This window comes from Odocoileus virginianus, chromosome 1 (assembly GCF_023699985.2).
Source record: "Odocoileus virginianus isolate 20LAN1187 ecotype Illinois chromosome 1, Ovbor_1.2, whole genome shotgun sequence".
In the NCBI taxonomy this organism is placed as follows: Eukaryota; Metazoa; Chordata; class Mammalia; order Artiodactyla; family Cervidae; genus Odocoileus; species Odocoileus virginianus.
Genome location: NC_069674.1, coordinates 20,252,184 through 20,271,869, shown reverse-complemented (window position 1 = coordinate 20,271,869; position 19,686 = coordinate 20,252,184). Strand labels below are relative to the sequence as shown.

The following is a 19,686-nucleotide window of genomic DNA, read 5'->3' as shown; positions in this document are numbered from 1 at the left end:
TTACATAGTTGAAACTTGTATATGCATAAAATTTTGTTTCTGATTTTTTGAACTAATGGCATTTTATTTGCATATTTCTATTTCGTCACATGATTCACTTACTTTTATTTTACTGACTTTGCAGTCTTGTGATGTAATCAATTTGACCAGTTTTCTACTCTTTCCACTTGAGCTGTTTTCAAAAAGAATTTTTTAGTATTCAGTATTTAAAGGTTTTAGTATTTGAAGTATTTAGTATTTAACATATTGATAAAAAGTAATCTTAGCACTTTGGGGGGGGTTAAAATTACTGTTTTAAAGGGCAAAAGAGGATAAGAATAGTACTTATTATATAATTGCTTATAGTTTTCCAGAAAATGATTACAATGTGCCCAACAAAGTTATCAGTGCAGTGTTTAAAAAATCTTTCCATCTTTTGCCAGTAGGTGAATAATTAATGTTATTTAATATTGTTTGTCTTTCTCATATTTTTGAGTAGGGACAACTGATACTTTTGAAAATGCTTTTCTATAATAAAATAGTCAATTTTGAGAAAGGGTGCTGAGTGGAAGAGGTATGGTTTGAGGGATAAATAAGAAAAACATTTCTGGCATTTAGGGGGTGATGTGGGAGAGTAAATTGAGATAGAAGCAGAGAAAGTGAAGAAACTAGAAACAGGATATACATATAAACTAGATGTACACAGGCTACTGGGAGTCAGAGAAGATGGCCACATGGTGGTTAGTAAGGGTGAAGTTGAGGTTAAGTTCTGAAAGAAGATCAAGAAAGTTTAAAATAAATGCTGAAAATGGGGAGAGTGACTGCAGAAATGGAGAGCATTTCTGTTGTGGGGGGTGTGTGCACTGGCCACAGGGAAGGGTCTCCCCCTTACTTCCCCCCAAAATGGACAGAAAAGAGTCCCAGCTAGGAAATGATTAAACACAGGGCAAGTAAGTTAGCCTGAGTGTCTTTTGAACTGGTAACTCCTCATCAGAAAAGACATTCTTCTTGTCCAGTAATTGTGTGGTTAAGATGAATAACATCCTGCTCTCTTTCTATCAGAAGGTGGATTTTTCCTGCAACCAGATTTCAGAAATGTGCAGTTTATCGGCATATGAGTCTCTCACGAAGCTAATTTTGGACAGTATCCTTTGAATGAGTAATGGGGAAAGTTTGGTTAATAGGCCCGTATAGTTAATACATGTGTCATTAATATGTGTGTACTGGATGATATGAAGTAGTGCCGGATGGGCAGATTTACTAGAGACGTGTGACTCGTTGAAATGGCTCGGCATCGATACTCGCAAAACGAAGGAAGGTGTCTTACTGACCACAGAGTAAGATTGCAAGCAAAGCTTGCCAAGAACTTCGTACACCTGAGAAGCTAAGAAGTGAGTCATTTTTCTAATAAACATAGGCTTACTTTTAATTCTAGAACCAGATAAGAAGTTCTGTTTACCCAACTCCCTTCCTCAAATTTACTTAAACTGGTGCCCTACTTTATGTAAATCCAATATCTGAAAATCCAGATATGACCAAAATTAGTAAATATTTATTTTACAGAAAAATTCATACAAAGCTCCCTTTAACTAGCAATCTTCTCCAGTGTATTTCAAATGATGCTTCCATAAAAAATGTTTTAACAGTTGTTAAACCAAAAACTTTGATTCATAGCCAACTTTAGCAATATACCTGTTTCATGAGCCAGGCTCCCGTGCAAACAGAGTGCCTACTTTCAAGTAGACACACTCCAGCTTCTGGACCCTAAGGGGTTGACAGGGGATCTGTGAGTTTAATGAGCTTGAACCTCTTTACACCAGAGACTGATGTTCTCTGGGTGACAAGGGAGCAGTGCCTTCTCTTTCTCAGTAAGTATCTTTCTACCCACCTGAGGATTTTTCGGGGCAGAGTGGAGAATGAATTGATTGCCCTCGGGTGCTTCATTCCAGGGATGTGGCAGCAGCTAATACACACTACACTTGTAATGAGGCTGGGATGTAGGGAGAACAGAAGATACATTTTCTTGAAGACATATTTTTTAGGAAAAACCCTTTATTTGTATATGATGGAAAGCTTAAAACATAGCATCACTCTCTTTAGAACTTATATGTGAAAATGAGCAATTAGTGGGAATTTAGATGGTGCTCTTGAAACATGCAAGTGTTCCTGAACGTAGCCTAATAAGAAAATGATCAAAATGAAACGTTTTGATGACAGACTAAAAGCAGTACACACTAGCAGCACCCGTTCACAGAACCTTCACTTTATACTTGACTGTTGTATGTGTATTGCATTTACAAAGAGATATAGTCTGACAACCCTGACACAGTCTGGCTTGGAGATCTCGTCATCTCAGGCCATCTAGAAGAATGCTCCTCAAGGAGCAGCAGCAGCAGCAGCATTGCCTGGAACTTCTTAGAAATGCAGGCTCTTGGATGCTACCCCAGACCTCTGAAATCAGAATCTGCATTTTTAACAAAAGCCCCTGGTGATGTGAGTTGATAGTAAAGCTTGAAAAGCACTAGTCTAGAAGTCAGCTGCCCCCTAAGCCCCCACCAGCCAGAAGAAATTGAGTATCCAGAGCCACTTGTAGCCCCCAGGGTACCCTGAGTGGCACTGTGACACAGCAGTCTGGAATTCTGTCTCCCAGAAAAATAGTCTTCCATGTGCAGCATGGAAGTGTCAGAGAAAACTATTCAATGGTATTTTGGACTGAAGATGCTCTTTAAAACATATCTATCATGAAAGTCTCAATTTCTACTAAATTTATCTTTCCATGTAAAAAGCTAAACTATTATGGCTTTGTAAATGTCAGTGGAGAAAGAAATCAGGGTTTTTTTAAAACTTAACTTTAGATGTAACAATGGAGTCTTCTCTCCAAAGTATAAAAAGCTTTAATTACTACATCAGAACTGATTGGAATTCAGAACATGGACACAAAATTAGAATGTACCGTAGCACTGTTCCTCACCTGGGTTTTCAAAAATGCAAAGACAAGTACCCAGAACAAGCTTCCCTTCATAAACAACTTCTTAGATAGCTTACAGCTTTGAAAGAGGGTAGGCTCGTTTTTAAATAGTACTAGCTATGCCTCTTTCTTTTGTTCTGTTCAGGCATATCATGTTGTGTGTAGTTATGTAATTAGAGTTTTGAAAAGACTAAAAAGCTTTAAGATAAAGGATTTCTAGACAATTTTTTAATGTCAGTACATTTGAAAACTTAGATGAAGTGGATAAATCCCTAGAAACATGTTATGTACCAAAGCACTGGCTTGGAGATAGAAACACTGAGTAGCCCTATCACTATTAAAGTAACTCATTACAAATTAAAATGAATTAAATATCTTCAAACAAAAACCCCACCAGACCCAAACTTTGAAGAACAAACCTTTCAAAAATGAACAAATTCTTTCAAAGATTTAAGACAGAAGGCCATATGCACGGTTAATTCTAATAAGATTACTTTGATACCCAAACCAGACAAGGAAAGATAAGAGAAAGGAAAATGGCAGGCTTATTTCACTTGTGATATAGACGTAAAAATCCTAAACAAAATATTAGCAAACTGGATCTGACAATATATGAAAAAGATAATATACCATGATGAAGTTATGTTTATCTCATGAATGTAAGGTTAATTTAACAGTAGCAGATTTTAAAATGTCATTAATAACTTGAACTGATTAAAGGAAATAAATCATGTGATCAATAGATACATAAACTCAATAGATATGGAAAATTTAATGGAATCCATTTTTCCTTCACAATAAAAACTTAGTAAACTAGTAATAGGAAATTTCCTCAACTTGGTAAGAATGTCAACAAAAATATTTGAAACAAACTTTATCTTAACTGGGGACATGTTAAAAGCACTCTTTAAAATCAAGGATACAAGGCAAGATAGCTACCTTTGCCACTTCTAACCGTCATTTTTTAGAGGTGTTGCTGCTGCTGCTAAGTCGCTTCGGTCGTGTCCGACTCTGTTCATTCCCATAGACGGCAGCCCACCAGGCTCCCCCGTCCCTGGGATTCTCCAGGCAAGAACACTGGAGTGGGTTGCCATTTCCTTCTCCAATGAGTGAAAGTGAAAAGTGAAAGTGAAGTCGCTCAGTCGTGTCCGACTTCTAGCGACCCCATGGACTGCAGCCCACAGGCGCCTCCGTCCACGGGACTTTCCAGGCAAGAATACTGGAGTGGGGTGCCATTGCTTTCTCCTTTTAGAGGTGTTACTCAGTACCAAAAGATAAGAAAAAGAAATTAAAGGAAAATATAAAGATTGATACAGACAAAAAGTCATTTTTTATAGATGATGTGATTGTCTACAGAGAATAGGTAAAAGAACTTGCAATAAGTTACTAGAAATAACAGAGTTTTGAGAGTTTAACAAGATAGTTGGATATGACTTCAATAAACAGAAATCAGCTGCATTACTCTACACCACAAACAAGCAACTAAAAAACACAACCGTTAAAAGAAACACGATTTACAAGAATATATTTCTTATTAAAAATGAGTAAGACTTGTAGAGGGAACATAATAAAACTTTATTGAAGAATATTAAAGACATAGCTGAAGGGAAATATGTTCCTGGATATGAAGATGGGAGAAGGTATGTAAAATAATTTTATAGAAAATGAATCAGAAAGACTAATAAACATATGAAGTCATGTCAATCTCACTTGTACTCAGGGAAGTGCAATTCAAGACCATGAGATACTGTGTCACAGCCATTCGATTGGCAGGATGTAAGAAATCTAAAAATACCCCATGTTGGAGAGCACATCGGTCCGGAGGATCTCTATTTTTCTTCCTACAGTTGTAAAATTAGTTCAACCACTTTGGAAAGCAATTTTGTGCAGTCTTGTAAGGTTAAACATCCACGTTTTGTGACCTAGCCCTTTCATTCTTATGTCTAGGAAGTTTAGCATACGTGTACCTGGAGGCTTGTGTAAGAATGCTCATAGCAACATTGCTTATAACAGCAAAAATTGAAATAGCCCAAATGCTCCTTGATAAGAGAGAGCATAAATAATTTATGGTATACTGACATAACAGCATTATCATACAGTAGTGAAAATGAATGAACTCTATCTCTGTGTGCCACTTCCGTTGGCTGTTAATAAAACCAAATATAGTTTAGGTATAAAATCAAAGGGGAAAGGAAAGAAGAAATAGGCAGTTCAGCCTAGGGGTTATCTTTGAGAGAGAGACATCAGGATGTTACAGGAGACATGGCAGCTCAGGGCTCCAAGACACAAAAGAAGCCACTGCCAGGCCTTCTTAAGTCTTAGATTTGGAACCAGGACTTTTCTGCCGTATTCTTTGGGTTAAGGCAGGTCATGGGTGCAGCATGAATAAGCAGAGGCATGTATCAGACTACCACAGACCTGTGTTTTTAAGAATATTCATCAAAGTTTTAAAAGTAAATAGAAGCAGGCCGAGTAAAAAATTTTTTTTTCTTATTTTAATTTGAAGATTAGAAATTAATTTCCTTGAAAATAATTATTTACCAAACTTCAAACTTTAGCTCTATCAGAATTCCCTGGAGGGCTTGTTAAAACACCTATTGCTGGTCCCCATCCTCCAAAGCTTTTGCTTAAGTAAGTCTGGAGTAGTACCTGAGAATTTGCATCACTAACAAGTTCCTGTTGTTCAGTTGCTAAGTTGTGTCCAACTCTTAGTGACCCCATGGACGGCAGCCTGCCAGGCTCCTGTCCTTCACTAGCTCCCAGAGTTTGCTCAAATTCATGTCTGTTGAGTCAGTAATGCCATCTAACCATCTCATCCTCTGCCAATTCCTAGGTGATGCTGATATTGGTGGTCTGAGGACCACACTTTGAGATCCACAGCTCTAACCTAATCAGTCCCTTCTATTATGTTTTGAATATCATGTTTTTTTAATCTGATGCCATTCTGCTTGTCCTTTTTTAAATGCTTTAGGAATTTAGCTGTTTTCTATTTTAAACTTTTTAAATTTGTTCAAGCTTTCCTTAGTGAGCATCTGTATTTTCTATTTGAGGGGGAAGAAATGCACCTTTGTTTAAAATAACATTAAAATAGAAGTATAATTATCAATATTAAAAGCCGTTATTTAAAATAAAAACAAATTGGTTAATCAAACTAGTAGTGCTGACAATGTGATTATAGTAGATTATGTTAATAACTCAATGTCAACTATACGATATTAACTTTTTAGTTTATTTACTATTTTGTCCTTTGTAGGTGGGCAACTGATGATTAATTGATAAGCACTCCAAAATGAAAGTTGATAAACTTTATCAAGGATAAGTACATTTGTTTAGGTTTAAGAAAGGATGCAGTTTATTCTTTACCTATATATACAATTGTTTGTTCATTGGAATTTATTCTATGATTATAGAATCATGAAATTTTGAAAAATTGATTCATAGAATTTTTTTTTTCATTTATTTTTATTAGTTGGAGGCTAATTACTTTACAACATTGCAGTGGTTTTTGTCATACATTGAAATGAATTAGCCATGGATTTATATACATTCCCCATCCTGGTCCCCCCTACCACCTCCCTCTCCACCCGATCCCTCTGGGTCTTCCCAGTGCACCAGGCCTGAGCACTTCTCTCATGCATCCAACCTGGGCTGGTGATCTGTTTCACCCTAGATAATATACATGTTTCGATGCTGTTCTCTTGAAACATCCCATCCCTCGTCTTCTCCCACAGAGTCCACAAGTCTGTTCTATACATCTGAGTCTCTTTTTCTGTTTTGCATATAGGGTTATCGTTACCATCTTTCTAAAGTCCATATATATGTGTTAGTATACTGTAATGGTCTTTAGCTTTCTGGCTTACTTCACTCTGTATAATGGGCTCCAGTTTCATCCATCTCATTAGAACTGATTCAAATGAATTCTTTTTAATGGCTGAGTAATATTCCATGGTGTATATGTACCACAGCTTCCTCATCCATTTGTCTGCTGATGGGCATCTAGGTTGCTTCCATGTCCTGGCTATTATAAACAGTGCTGCGATGAACATTGGGGTGCACGTGTCTCAGATCTGGTTTCCTCAGTGTGTATGCCCAGAAGTGGGATTGCTGGGTCATATGGCAGTTCTAATTCCAGTTTTTTAAGAAATCTCCACACTGTTTTCCATAGTGGCTGTACTAATTTGCATTCCCACCAACAGTGTAAGAGGGTTCCCTTTTCTCCACACCCTCTCCAGCATTTATTGCTTGTAGACTTTTGGATAGCAGCCATCCTGACTGGTGTATAATGGTACCTCATTGTGGTTTTGATTTGCATTTCTCTGATAATGAGTGATGTTGAGCATCTCTTTCATGTGTTTTTTTGCCATCTGTATGTCTTCCTTGGAGAAATGTCTGTTGAGTTCTTTGGCCCATTTTTTGATTGGGTCATTTATTTTTCTGGAGTTGAGCTGGAGGAGTTGCTTGTATATTTTTGAGATTAATCCTTTGTCTGTTGCTTCGTTTGCTATTATTTTCTCCCAATCTGAGGGCTGTCTTTTCACCTTGCTTATAGTTTCCTTTGTTGTGCAAAAGCTTTTAAGTTTCATTAGGTCCCATTTGTTTATTTTTGCTTTTGTTTCTAATATTCTGGGATGTGGGTCATAGAGGATCCTGCTGTGATTTATGTCGGAGAGTGTTTTGCCTATGTTCTCCTCTAGGAGTTTGATAGCTTTCTGGTCTTACATTTAGATCTTTAATCCATTTTGAGTTTATTTTTGTGTATGGTGTTAGAAAGTGTTCTAGTTTCATTCTTTTACAGGTGGTTGACCAGTTTTCCCAGCACCACTTGTTAAAGAGGTTGTCTTTTTTCCATTGTATATCCTTGCCTCCTTTGTCGAAGATAAGGTGACCATAGGTTCGTGGATTTATCTCTGGGCTTTCTATTCTGTTTCATTGATCTATATTTCTGTCTTTGTGCCAGTACCATACTGTCTTGATGACTGTGGCTTTGTAGTAGAGTCTGAAGTCAGGCAGGTTGATTCCTCCAATTCCATTCTTCTTTCTCAAGATTACTTTGGCTATTCGAGGTTTTGTATTTCCATACAAATTATGAAATTATTTGTTCTAGTTCTGTGAAAAATACCGTTGGTAGTTTGATAGGGATTGCATTGAATCTATAGATTGCTTTGGGTAGTATAGCCATTTTGACAATATTGATTCTTCCAATCCATGAACATGGTATATTTCTCCATCTGTTTGTGTCCTCTTTGATTTCTTTCATCAGTGTTTTATAGTTTTCTATGTATAGGTCTTTTGTTTCTTTAGGTAGATATACTCCTAAGTATTTTATTCTTTTTGTTGCAATGGTGAATGGTATTGTTTCCTTAATTTCTCTTTCTGTTTTCTCATTGTTAGTGTATAGGAATGCAAGAGATTTCTGTGTGTTAATTTTATATCCTGCAACTTTACTGTATTCGTTGATTAGCTCTAGTAATTTTCTGGTAGAGTCTTTAGGGTTTTCTATGTAGAGGATCATGTCATCTGCAAACAGAGAGAGTTTCACTTCTTCTTTTCCTATCTGGATTCCTTTTACTTCTTTTTCTGCCCTGATTGCTGTGGCCAACACTTCCAAAACTATGTTGAATAGTAGTGGTGAGAGTGGGCACCCTTGTCTTGTTCCTGATTTCAGGGGAAATGCTTTCAACTTTTCACCATTGAGGGTGATGCTTGCTGTGGGTTTGTCATATATAGCTTTTATTATGTTGAGGTATGTTCCTTCTATTCCTGCTTTCTGGAGAGTTCTAATCATAATGGATGTTGAATTTTGTCAAAGGCTTTTTCTGCATCTATTGAGATAATCATATGGTTTTTATCTTTCAATGTGTTAATGTGGTGTATTACATTGATTGATTTGCGGATATTAAAGAATCCTTGCATTCCTGGGATAAAGCCCACTTGGTCATGGTGTATGATTTTTTTAATATGTTGTTGGATTCTGTTTGCTAGAATTTTGTTAAGGATTTTTGCATCTATGTTCATCAGTGATATTGGCCTGTAGTTTTCTTTTTTTGTGGCATCTTTGTCTGGTTTTGGAATCAGGGTGATGGTGGCCTCATAGAATGAGTTTGGAAGTTTACCTTCTTCTGCAGAATTTTTAAATCCAGAGAGGACTCTAGGGATCATCTAGTGCTATTATTTTGTTTTATTATTTTCTTTTCTTTTTCCTTTTTTGTCTTTAGTGCTATTATTTTATGGGAGAGAAGCCCAAGACCCAAGGACATGTCCAAGATTATTTGGTAAATGGTTGAACTAAGACTAGTCTTCTGAATTCCGTTGTTCTTCCCATGTTGCAATTCATTGAATAATTACTACTTTTATCACATAGCCGTTTAAAGTGTATGCGTGTTTCATTTCTTAAAGAGATTCACGCTCAGAGTGAAGAACATTTTTCACTGGTAAGGTGATATACATCCTTCAGGATTGATTTTGATTAAAGCCATCACTGTGGTTCTGTCCACTAAGAGAATTGTGATGGATTTCCTACTTATTTCTTAGTAACTGTTTTCTATACACCAGGCCCATATTTTATGACTATAGACAAATGAATAAGAGCAAATACCAGAGTAGTGAATAATTCATGTCAAACACTGTGAACTGCTGACAGCATCACCAAAACGTAAAAATATATTGTTGGGCTTTTCCCTTGCTGGAAAGTTATGCTTATGTGCCTTTGGGTTCCTTCACTCAGTTTCCATGAGGATCTAACATTCCACAGTAAAAGATTTATTCAGAGGATCATAAAACTTTAGAGTTAGAATGCAGTATGTTGATTCTTAGTTCTTTGAGTCTTTCTCCTAATAATGGCCTTTTAAAATTGAAATATACCTAAGAGAATTAACCTAGTAAGCTAATTCATTGTAACATTTTAATGACTTAACTTATTATATTTCTTCTTACTGTATAGTCCCAAGACCTATTAAAGAATGTGAAAGAATAATGTTAGGAGGAAGGGCAAGTACATTTCATGAAGGTTCTTAAGAAAATGAGATGAGAGAGATAAACTCATTCCTGAACTCAGAGCTTTGGATGGACCAGTCCTGCATATTGACTGTTGTCATTGCTGATAGTCACATATGATGTAACTGTGGGAGTAATTAGTGGAGAAAGCTCTTATACCCCTGTTAAAAGTACTCTTTACTTAAGAACATGATTGCCGTTGATCCTTGAATAATGGTAAGAGTTAGGGACCAACCCAGAGCAATTGAATATCCTCACATAACTTTACAGTAAGTTCTTTGTTAGCCACAGTTCTGCATCAGTGGATTCAACCAACCTCTATAGATGGTGTATCTGTAGTATGCATTTAGTGAGAGAAAAAACAACTCAAGTATAAGTGGTCCCATAAATTTCAAACCTGTTTTTCAAAGGTCAGCTTTAATTTATAGGTCTTGAAATTCCTTGAAATTTAAAGAGGAGTGAAGAGTTGAGAAACAAAATTTTGGTGAAATGAAAGTATTTATCAACAGAAATGTTCAGTCAATTCCTCATCCTTTGCCCCAGTGTAGAAGCCCTGGCCATGACTGCAGGGGGCATCTGTATTCCTCCTCCTTCTGGCCCTTGCAGTACTTTCGTAATATAAGACTTTCCCTCCTATCCAAAGCTAGAAAGTAAACTGAAGGTAGTCTCTAATGTCTTGGAAAATCACTATACACACAGTCAACAAGCTTTCCTTTTCAATTCCCATTATCTCTTGGTGGTTTCTGGATCTCCATATTCTAGTTTTCTAATTCCTGCCTGCTTCCCATGGGAATCCTTCCTGACTCAGCCACTCACAAGCATTTGTCTTACTCTCCATCATAATTCAGAGTATCTTCATTTCTGCTGAGGCTGAGCTCCCAAGACCCTAGTGCTCCTGCAATAGGACTTAGAGACTATTGCTTCCTAGGTTAGAGTGAAACAGTTGGCCATTTGAAGTTTTCCATGGTTAATTTTTCTTGCCGAAGAATGCTACTCTGAGGATATTTTAATTCATCTATGGAGTGATTAAACAGCTCAAAGAAAATGGAAGCAGAAAGAGGGATCGTGTTTATGAGCATAAATGTCTGTTTGTAGAGCTAGTCTGGCAGGAAGCTTTGTGAAAGTGGTTTTGAAATGCATGCTGACAACAAGCAGACTTATGCTTCCGCCTAAGGACCGAATCTGGAACCTGTGAGGAAAATCAAGGAATTTCCAGTTCGTTTGGCAGTATGTTCTCATCATTGCTCTTAGTTTCTTAATTAACAGCTGTCTCTGGCCTAGTTCTTTCAGAATCCATCCTGGCCTGAATCCTCATTTGTGTGCTGTTGGCCAGGAGGCAGAGGATGTGATTCTTTAGCATCATGTGCTTGTAATTTAGTAACAGTAACGTCATGCCTTGTAAGTGTGAGGTACTTGATAGTTTGTACAACTCATTCACACTTATTTTCTAAAATTTTTTCCTCATGATCTAACTTTTGGGCTTCATGGCAACCTGCTGTTGTCTTCATTTTACAGATGAAAAATCTGAGCAGAGAGAACTTATGTTACATAGCTAGTAAGTAATAGAGTTAGGATAACTACAGATAATTATGAAGCAAAATGTATGTTTTTGTGATACTTACAGTCTGTTCCTTTCTCTTCAAAACATTTGTTGGTTCTGAGATTGATCTCCATAGGTGGGGTATTCGAAGTTGACCAGAAAAGGCTTCAAGGAAGAAACAGTTTGTCTAGAGTGAATACCAAGAATTGGAATTGCCCCGGTATTTACAGTTATAATAAACACTGCCAGACTGCCTCCAGAGAGGCTGTGCCATAATGAACCCTCTCACCCAGTGGTATGAAAGAATCTATCAAAACTTTTAAAATGTTTGCAAAACTGATAGGCAAAGAATAACATCTTAATTTACTTTCTCCTGACCATAGGTGAAGCTGAGAGTCTTCTCATATGTTTTTTATGTTGGTGGTGGTGGTTTAGCTGCTAAGTTGTATCTGACTCTTGTTACCCCATGGATTGCAACCCTCTGTCCATAGGATTTCCCGGGCAAAAATACTGGAGTGGCTTGCCATTTCCTTTTCCCTGTTATGATATGTTAGCCACTTGGATTTGCTCTTCTGAGAATTTCTTGATTATATTCTTTCCCCATTTTCTATTGGGCTATTGCATCTTTATATTTTCTAGATATTTAATTCTTTGTCTATTCTGTATGTTGTGAATATATGTTCTCCAAATCTGTCACTTGTACTTATTTATGTAAATAAAAGGTAATAGAAGTAGAGAAGTGAGGCTATTCATCAAAAAGAAATGCTTACTATGCCAGTTTAATGCAAATGTTAAAAAAAGAGAAAACTTAAAAAGTGGAATTTTAAATTAAAACCTGAAGAATGGGCAGATTTTAGAGATAATTAGGAAAGCAGTATTAAAAAAAAAAAAAAGAAAGAAAATCAAATGTAAATTCCTGAACTGTTAAGAAGATGGACCTGGCAGAATTGGAGAACTCCTCACTGCATTATAATGGGGATGAAATTCAATAAATAGGTTTTGCTTAAAGTAAAGGACCTTAAATGCCAGAGTGAAAATTTTGGAATTCGTCCTGTAAGAATTTGTTAATTGAAGCATGATATCCAATCAATATTTTGAAAAAAATTTAACCTGACAATAGGGTGTAAGATGACTTGAAGACAAGAAGAAATGTAAGTTAGAGGTACCCACTGGTACCAAAGCTGAATTAAGCTGGAGATGAAAAGGAACGGCATATTTGAAGAGATGTTTTAAAGCAAAAAATGCCAGGTCTTGGTGATGACTGGACACCCTGAAGATGACAATTGGCTGAGAAAATGGTGATGTCTTAGGCTACTTGGGAAGGAAAACTGAGCTTTGGTGGAGAAATGACATTAAATCCTGGAAATTTGCCAAAAAGCTGTTCATCTCCAAATTTTCTCAGTTGACATCTCAGATGACCCATTTTCTGCAGATGACATCTCCTGGGGTGTTTTCCCGGTTATGGGGATGATAAAGAACATGTACGTCCCCAGGACAACCCTGGATTCAGAAGTTCTGCCTATAGGAAAGTGCAAGGGTCTCTCATGAAGACCATTAAGGGAGCAAAGGAAAAATGCTGCCAAAGAGGCAGCTTTGAACCACCCTGGTGGTTTCACTCTAGCAATTAATTGTTTTTTCCTCACCAATTAAATGAGTCACATATGAATGCAAATGCAACTGAGTGCACTCAAAAGCTGTTAATTTTTTTAAAAAAAGTAGTGCTAGTACTAACTTCTTTCTTTTTCTTTTTTTTTAAATTTTTATTGGAGTGTAGTTGATTTACAATGTGTTAGTTTCAGGCGTACAGCAAAGTGAATCAGATATGTTGCTAAGTCAGTATATATGAAGTATACATACACACACACACACACACACATATATACATCCATTCTTTTTCAGATGTTTTTCCCATGTAAGTATTAGCTTACATATAAAAACTATTTTAAGATTTGGCATGCTTTGTATTGGGCATGTAGTACTTTTTATTTATGATGTTGTCTGATTTTTCTAAGATGATTTGACACTGATTCATTGTTTCTTCAAAATGTTTCCAGTAACATTTTCCTTAAACATAATCGTGGTGCACAGGCAATGAGATAACTGAAATCAGTGGACTTGAGCTGTGTAGCAGTCTTACCTACCTTAGTCTGGCCAACAACAAGATCACAACCATCAATGGCTTAGGCATGTTACCAATCAAAATACTTTGCCTGGTGAGTCTACCAAAAATGTTATTCTCTATAGAAGTACCAATTAATGTCTTAGTAAATATATGAATGATAGCTGGGATTTTTCAGTTTTATAAAGAGCTAGTTTCTTTATGAAATGTCATGATCTTCAGTTTTGTTTGTTCCTTTTCATATCTGGTTGGTTTATGTGTGTTTGATGAATATTTGATGCTAATGTAAAATGATTTTCTAATTTGGTATACAAATTCCATCTTTTAAAAGACTGACTTTACCACTAAGAAAGAGAGGCATACTTTTAGCACCTGTTAGGAATATATTTATAATGTCTTATTAATGCAAAAATATTTAAAGATATTTAAGCATAGTATTTGGACTTCCCTGCTGACTCAGCGGTAAAGAATCCACCTGCCAATGCAAGAGACGCAGGTTTGATCCCTGGGTCGGGAAGATCCCCTGGAGAAGGAAATGGCAACACACTCCAGCGTTCTTGCCTGGGAAATGCCATGAACAGAGGAACTTGGCAGGCTACCGTTTATGGGGTTGCAGAGTCGGAAATGATTTAGTGACTAAACAACACGAAGAAGTGTAATATTTATTGCAGTTAAAACTTCATTGCAACAAAAGACCTTCATTACTTTCAAGTGAAACACTGGGCACTGAATTTTGGCAGTCCTTTTATATCACTGTATGCTAGTCTCCCATTCTAGAAAACCAGAATTATGAATAAATTTATTCATAATTTATCATGAATGAATAAATAAATAAAGTTCATTTATTCTCTCTGGCTGAGAATAAATGAAGAATTCCCTTCAGAAAGTTTACATTTTAAATTTTTTCCCCATGAAGAGCACTATCCTTAAGCTATATGACATGCTCTGTGACTATGACTGAATGAAAACAGACAACTTACTTAAAAATCAGCAGGATCATATTAGTTCCAACCATATATACAGTATTTTTGAAGTAATAGTCTAGCTCACTAGTTTGGGGGCTGATAAAGTAGTTTGTGGATGATCTAGGAGTCTTTTTTCTTCCTTCTTCCCTTTGGATGGCTTTTCTATTCTTCATTTTATCTGTCACAGGATAGGCAGGGATTTTAAGCCATGAGACTAGTAATTTATTAATTTCTTATGTTAACTATCCCATAGAAGATTCTTGAACTGTTGTTTAAGATGACATCTTGGGTTACCTGCAGATTTTTTACAGATATGATGCGTTATTTCTGTCTTGTTTAACCACAGACAGCTGATGGTTGGCTATGTGTTAATTTTTCTTTCCCTGAGCTTGAAGCCTGAAGTGCTTTTTCCAAGACTCTTCACTCCTTATGGTGAATTAGATGAGGGCAAACTACTGATTGCCAGTAGAGGTGTGATAAAGTTTAATTATTCCCCTGAAGTTTCGTGTTTTCTGTCCACTAAGGCACAGTGGCAAAGCTGTAAAGGAAAATGACTTCAGCAAGTCAAATTGCAAACTTAAAAATTATAAAAGAAAGTCACATTTAAAAATTATGATAATTTGAAGGATTCTTGGCAGTATGTTCTATTTAATGTGCAGCTTGTTACAACTTTATCCTTTTCTTTATGTATCTTTTTACATTACATTCCTGTTGACTTTAAGTAAAGCATGGTATGTGGACAGAGATATGGAGCTGTGGCCAAGGGAATGAGAATTCAACTCGTTAAGAAGAATGACAACACATAACACTTTTATCCTAAGACCTTGTTTCAGTAACTGAATAAGTAAACTGTATTGACAGTTTCATCTCAAGCAGCTTTTAGAAAAAGCATAAAAAACTTACTTTTCCTACAAGTAGATTAGATGGATTGTTCCCATTCCCTTTCCCATTATCCAAGATTAACTAGAAAACACAGAATTTTCCATCATTCATTTTCCTTAAAATTTTTGAGAATGGTAAAGCTTTTTTCCCATATATCAATAAAATACATAAAATGAGACTCATTTGTTTCAATAGTTTTTCATGCTTTTTTAAAAAATTGTGATATCAGTAAAACAATTGTACTGCTGAAAGTAATTCACTTTATTGAGATAAATTCAGAGGGGAAAAAAGAGGCATTCACTATACAAACCAATTGTTAATTCCCTACCATCAACTTTTACAATAAATATTAAGGGAAAATGTGGTTCACTCATGGTCTGTTCTGCCAGCCACCTCCTTTAGCAAGTAAGGACAATGCATTCCAAACTTCACAAAATCATTGTGTCTCAGTAAAAGTCACTTGTTTTTTTTTCCCCTCCCTACTTGGGACATTGAGACTACTTCTCATTTTACTTATTTAATGAAATAGTTTCTCTCTAACTGCCCCCTTTTCCCTGCTCAACATGATGAAACATGCAAGAACTATTCTTGCAGAAACTGGCCATGCACTTTGAGAAGTATCAGTTTTTCATCTTTAGATAAAAGACTTGACTAGATGACTTTCAACTCAAATTCTGATTTGACATATTTCTCAAGTTCTGCTTTCTTTTATGACCATAGACTATCTAATTAAACATTTCTATGCCTTACTCTGCTATTGAGCATCTACCACTTTGAAAGCCATCAGAAACACACTAAAAAAGAATTACAGTTTATCTTCCACATCTATGGCACATCAAACGTCTTTAGGAAGAAGTGTATTATGTATAAATTTGATATGTGGGCATATTTTAAATAGGATATTGAGGTCCTATTTCAATAAGTTAAATTAATATGAATATTATGTTCAGTGTAGTTTTTTCCTTCCCTTTTTCTATTACTCCTTCTGAACTTTTTTGAACAGTAGGAAATCTGACTTAGGCAAATGGGGCCATTAGTATTCTTCCTTCTCATTATGGAATTTTTCAGACATATACAAAAATAAAGGGAATAGTTTAATGAATCCCCATGTACTATCATCCAGCTTTATAGATTATCAACATTTTATTAATATATTTTAAAGAACCATAAAATTATATTAATGGATATAAATCTTGTTCATTATTGAAGTGAAAGCTTATGAAAAATTGGGTGAAAATGAGCTCTTACTATTAAATGTATCAGGAAACATGTACCAGGAAAAATATTATAGATGGTAGAGAATACTATAATTTTTTAGTTATAAAGTTCTCAGTAAAAGTTTTAAAAGTTTAAGGATGGGTATAACATGGCTTTAATTGAAACCTCAAAATTACTCTTTTTTGTGATTCTCAACTCAGAGTTTAGCTTTACTGGGACATATTCTTACGCTTCAAAGACTAATGAGCCCAAGGAATTTTTCATGTGTTGGGAAATGTACAAGAAAATGCAAATTGTTGTTACCACCATAATTTGTATTATGGATTCATGGGGATTGGAAAAGAGAAAAACATTTAAGTTTTATTCTTTCTCTGTTTCATGGTATTGTCTAAGAAGATGTTTATGTGTGAATTATTTAAGAACTTAGTTTGTGTATGTGTTGTTGTAAAACATGCCACCCCAAAATGTAGTGGTGTTGACAAATTCTATGAGTGAACCATTTTGTTATTTTGCAGTTCTGTAATCTGAGCTAGGCTCAGCTGGGTGGCTCTGCTGGTCTTGCCATGTCCAGCTAGCAGGTTGACTGGGGGCTGGGCTCAGGTGAGATGCTGCAATAGCTGAGTTTCTTCTCTCTCTCTAGTCTCAGGGCTCCTCTCTGTGTAACATCTCCACAGATTATTTCTAGAGGAGCTAGAGTTCTTACAAGGCAGCTCAGGGCTCCAAGACACAAAAGGAGCCACTGCCAGGCCTTTTTAAGTCTTAGATTTGTAACTAGGACACTTCTGCCATATTCTTTGGGTTAAGGCAGGTCATAGGTGCAGCCTGGATTCAAGAGGAGAGAAAGGTACCAAGAGCATGAATAAGCAGAAGCACATATCAGACTACCACAGACCTTGTGATATGAAGTGATTATATTCAGAATATTTCTGAAATCAGAGTAGATGTGGGAGTTGTAGTATTCAAGTGGTTTGTTAAAATGGCCATGAATTGTGTTAAATTTATATTTCTAAAGAGAAGCATGGAGGCTTGAGGTTAGCAATGTCCAAATTTTATACTACCTAGCTTTTGTCTTTCCTATTGAACAATGTTCCTATGAACGTTCATCTGCTTATCTCTAGCAAAAAATATTATGTTCTGAGTCTTCCAGCTAAAATACCGTGATTTCTTTCTATGATGTATATATATGTGTTTAGAAAGGTGAATGATGGGAATAGAGTGAGACAAGAATGTTTTACTGATTTAGAGGTTTGAGGCAGTACCCAGAATGAAAACTTGTCACTGCAGTTTTCTCTTTAGGACATTAAGTGTATTTTATCTATTTTAGAGCAATAACCAGATTGAGAAGATCACAGGTTTGGATGACCTAAGAGTCCTGCAGATCCTCGATCTGAGCCAGAATCAGATCAGCAGCCTCCAAGGCTTAGAGGGTCATGATTTCTTGGAAGTGATCAACCTCGAGGATAATAAGGTAATGTCATACTTTACATGTCTTGGTTTTAGTGTCTACATAAGAGGACATAATAGGATCCATTATTAATGTCTCAAGTGCTATCACATTCAATGACAGCTCAGAAATATTCTAGAAAACCTCCTGGAGCAATAGGTGAAGGACTTTTTTTTTTTTAATAAATAGTGATTCTTAGCTTTTAAACATGCCTAATTTCATTATTTTGAAGGTTTAAACTGCAACCAAGTGCATATGACTTTGTGAAGTAGATATAGTCATGTGAAATTTGGGGTAGAAAGATTGCATTAGGAATGTCTGACATGTCAGAGCAGGGAAACTGGAGCTAAGAGAATAGCCTCAGGCTGGTGTTGCCTCCATTTAATGAGAAGAGACACTGGAAGTGAATTCTCATATCCTATTTGTAACAATAGCCTATGTTTGCAACGTGGCTAAATTTGGAGACTGAACTTATTTAAATTTCCATTCTGGTTTATTGCGCACATTACTTCACAAATTTTATCAATTGGCTTTCACTCTGAATTATATTTTATTTTTAATAAAGCATGTGTGCTCCTAATAATGATATATTCAGTTGGTACCTGTAGCTCACTTCTTCTGCAATAAGGTCTATATTGTAATTTTATTCATCTTGAGTACTTTGTTGTATTTTTGGGAAAGATCTCACAAGTAAGTTCATTATTTACTTCTTGAAAATGAAGAGTCTGGCTGATCCTAAAAGAAACATAGAGACTATCTGGGTTAAGATGCATTTCTGAGGAGACGTTTCTCTGTTCAGCCGTGACGGTGCTCATTAGCTGGATCCAATGACTCTTTCTCCAGTGAGCTTCCATGAGCTGTTATATTTCTAAAAATCAAAAAAAGACAGTCTTTAGGTCTGGCAAGAGTGGATTTTTAATAACAGGAAAAACTGTTCCTCCTCATTTTCATGTGACTTGCATATTAAATTGTCAGCTTCTAAGATTAACTTGTTTGTTCACTGTCACATTGTCTTATGAAGTCATAGACTTCATGAAGTTAATAGACTTAAGAAGTCATAAGACCTAAGATGTCATAAGACCAGCTTCCAAATCTCTTCATATGGTTTTGTGGTTGTTCAGTCACTCAGTCGTGTCCAACTTTGCAACCCCGTGAACTGCAGCACACCAGGCTTCCCTGTCCTTAACCATCTCCTGGAGCTTGCTCAAACTCATGACCATCAAGTTAGTGATGCACCCCAACCATCTCTTCCTCTGTCATCCCCCTCTCCTCCTGCCTTCAATCTTTCCCAGCATCGGGTCTTTTCCAGTGAGTGAGTTGTTTGCATCAAGTGGCCATAGTATTGGAGTTTCAGCTTCAACATCAGTCCTTCTGATGAACACTCAGGACTGATCTCCTTTAGGATGGACTGGTTGGATCTCCTTGCAGTCCAAGGGACTCTCAACAGTCTTCTCCAACACCACATTCAAACGTATTAATTCTTCAGCGCTCAGCGTTCTTTATAGTGCAACTCTCACATCCACACATGACTACTGGAAAAAACATAGCTTTGACTAGATGGACCTTTGTTGGCAAAGT

At 36.3% G+C, this 19,686-nt stretch overlaps 1 protein-coding gene across 6 annotated transcripts in view; it reads left to right on the top strand.

Moving 5' to 3' along the window:
• Window positions 1-19,686, top strand: part of LRGUK (leucine rich repeats and guanylate kinase domain containing) — a 162,501-nt gene that overhangs the window by 16,822 nt on the left and 125,993 nt on the right. For all 6 annotated transcript variants that reach the window (XR_011486915.1, XR_011486906.1, XR_011486899.1 and 3 more), the window contains exons 5-7: window positions 1,042-1,123; window positions 13,569-13,693; window positions 17,989-18,132. Coding sequence is in view for 1 of the 6 variants with exons in the window: in XM_070465613.1 (XP_070321714.1) it covers window positions 1,042-1,123; window positions 13,569-13,693; window positions 17,989-18,132 (351 nt within the window). In the remaining 5 variants the exon portion in view is untranslated. The remainder of the gene's footprint in view (window positions 1-1,041; window positions 1,124-13,568; window positions 13,694-17,988; window positions 18,133-19,686) is intronic.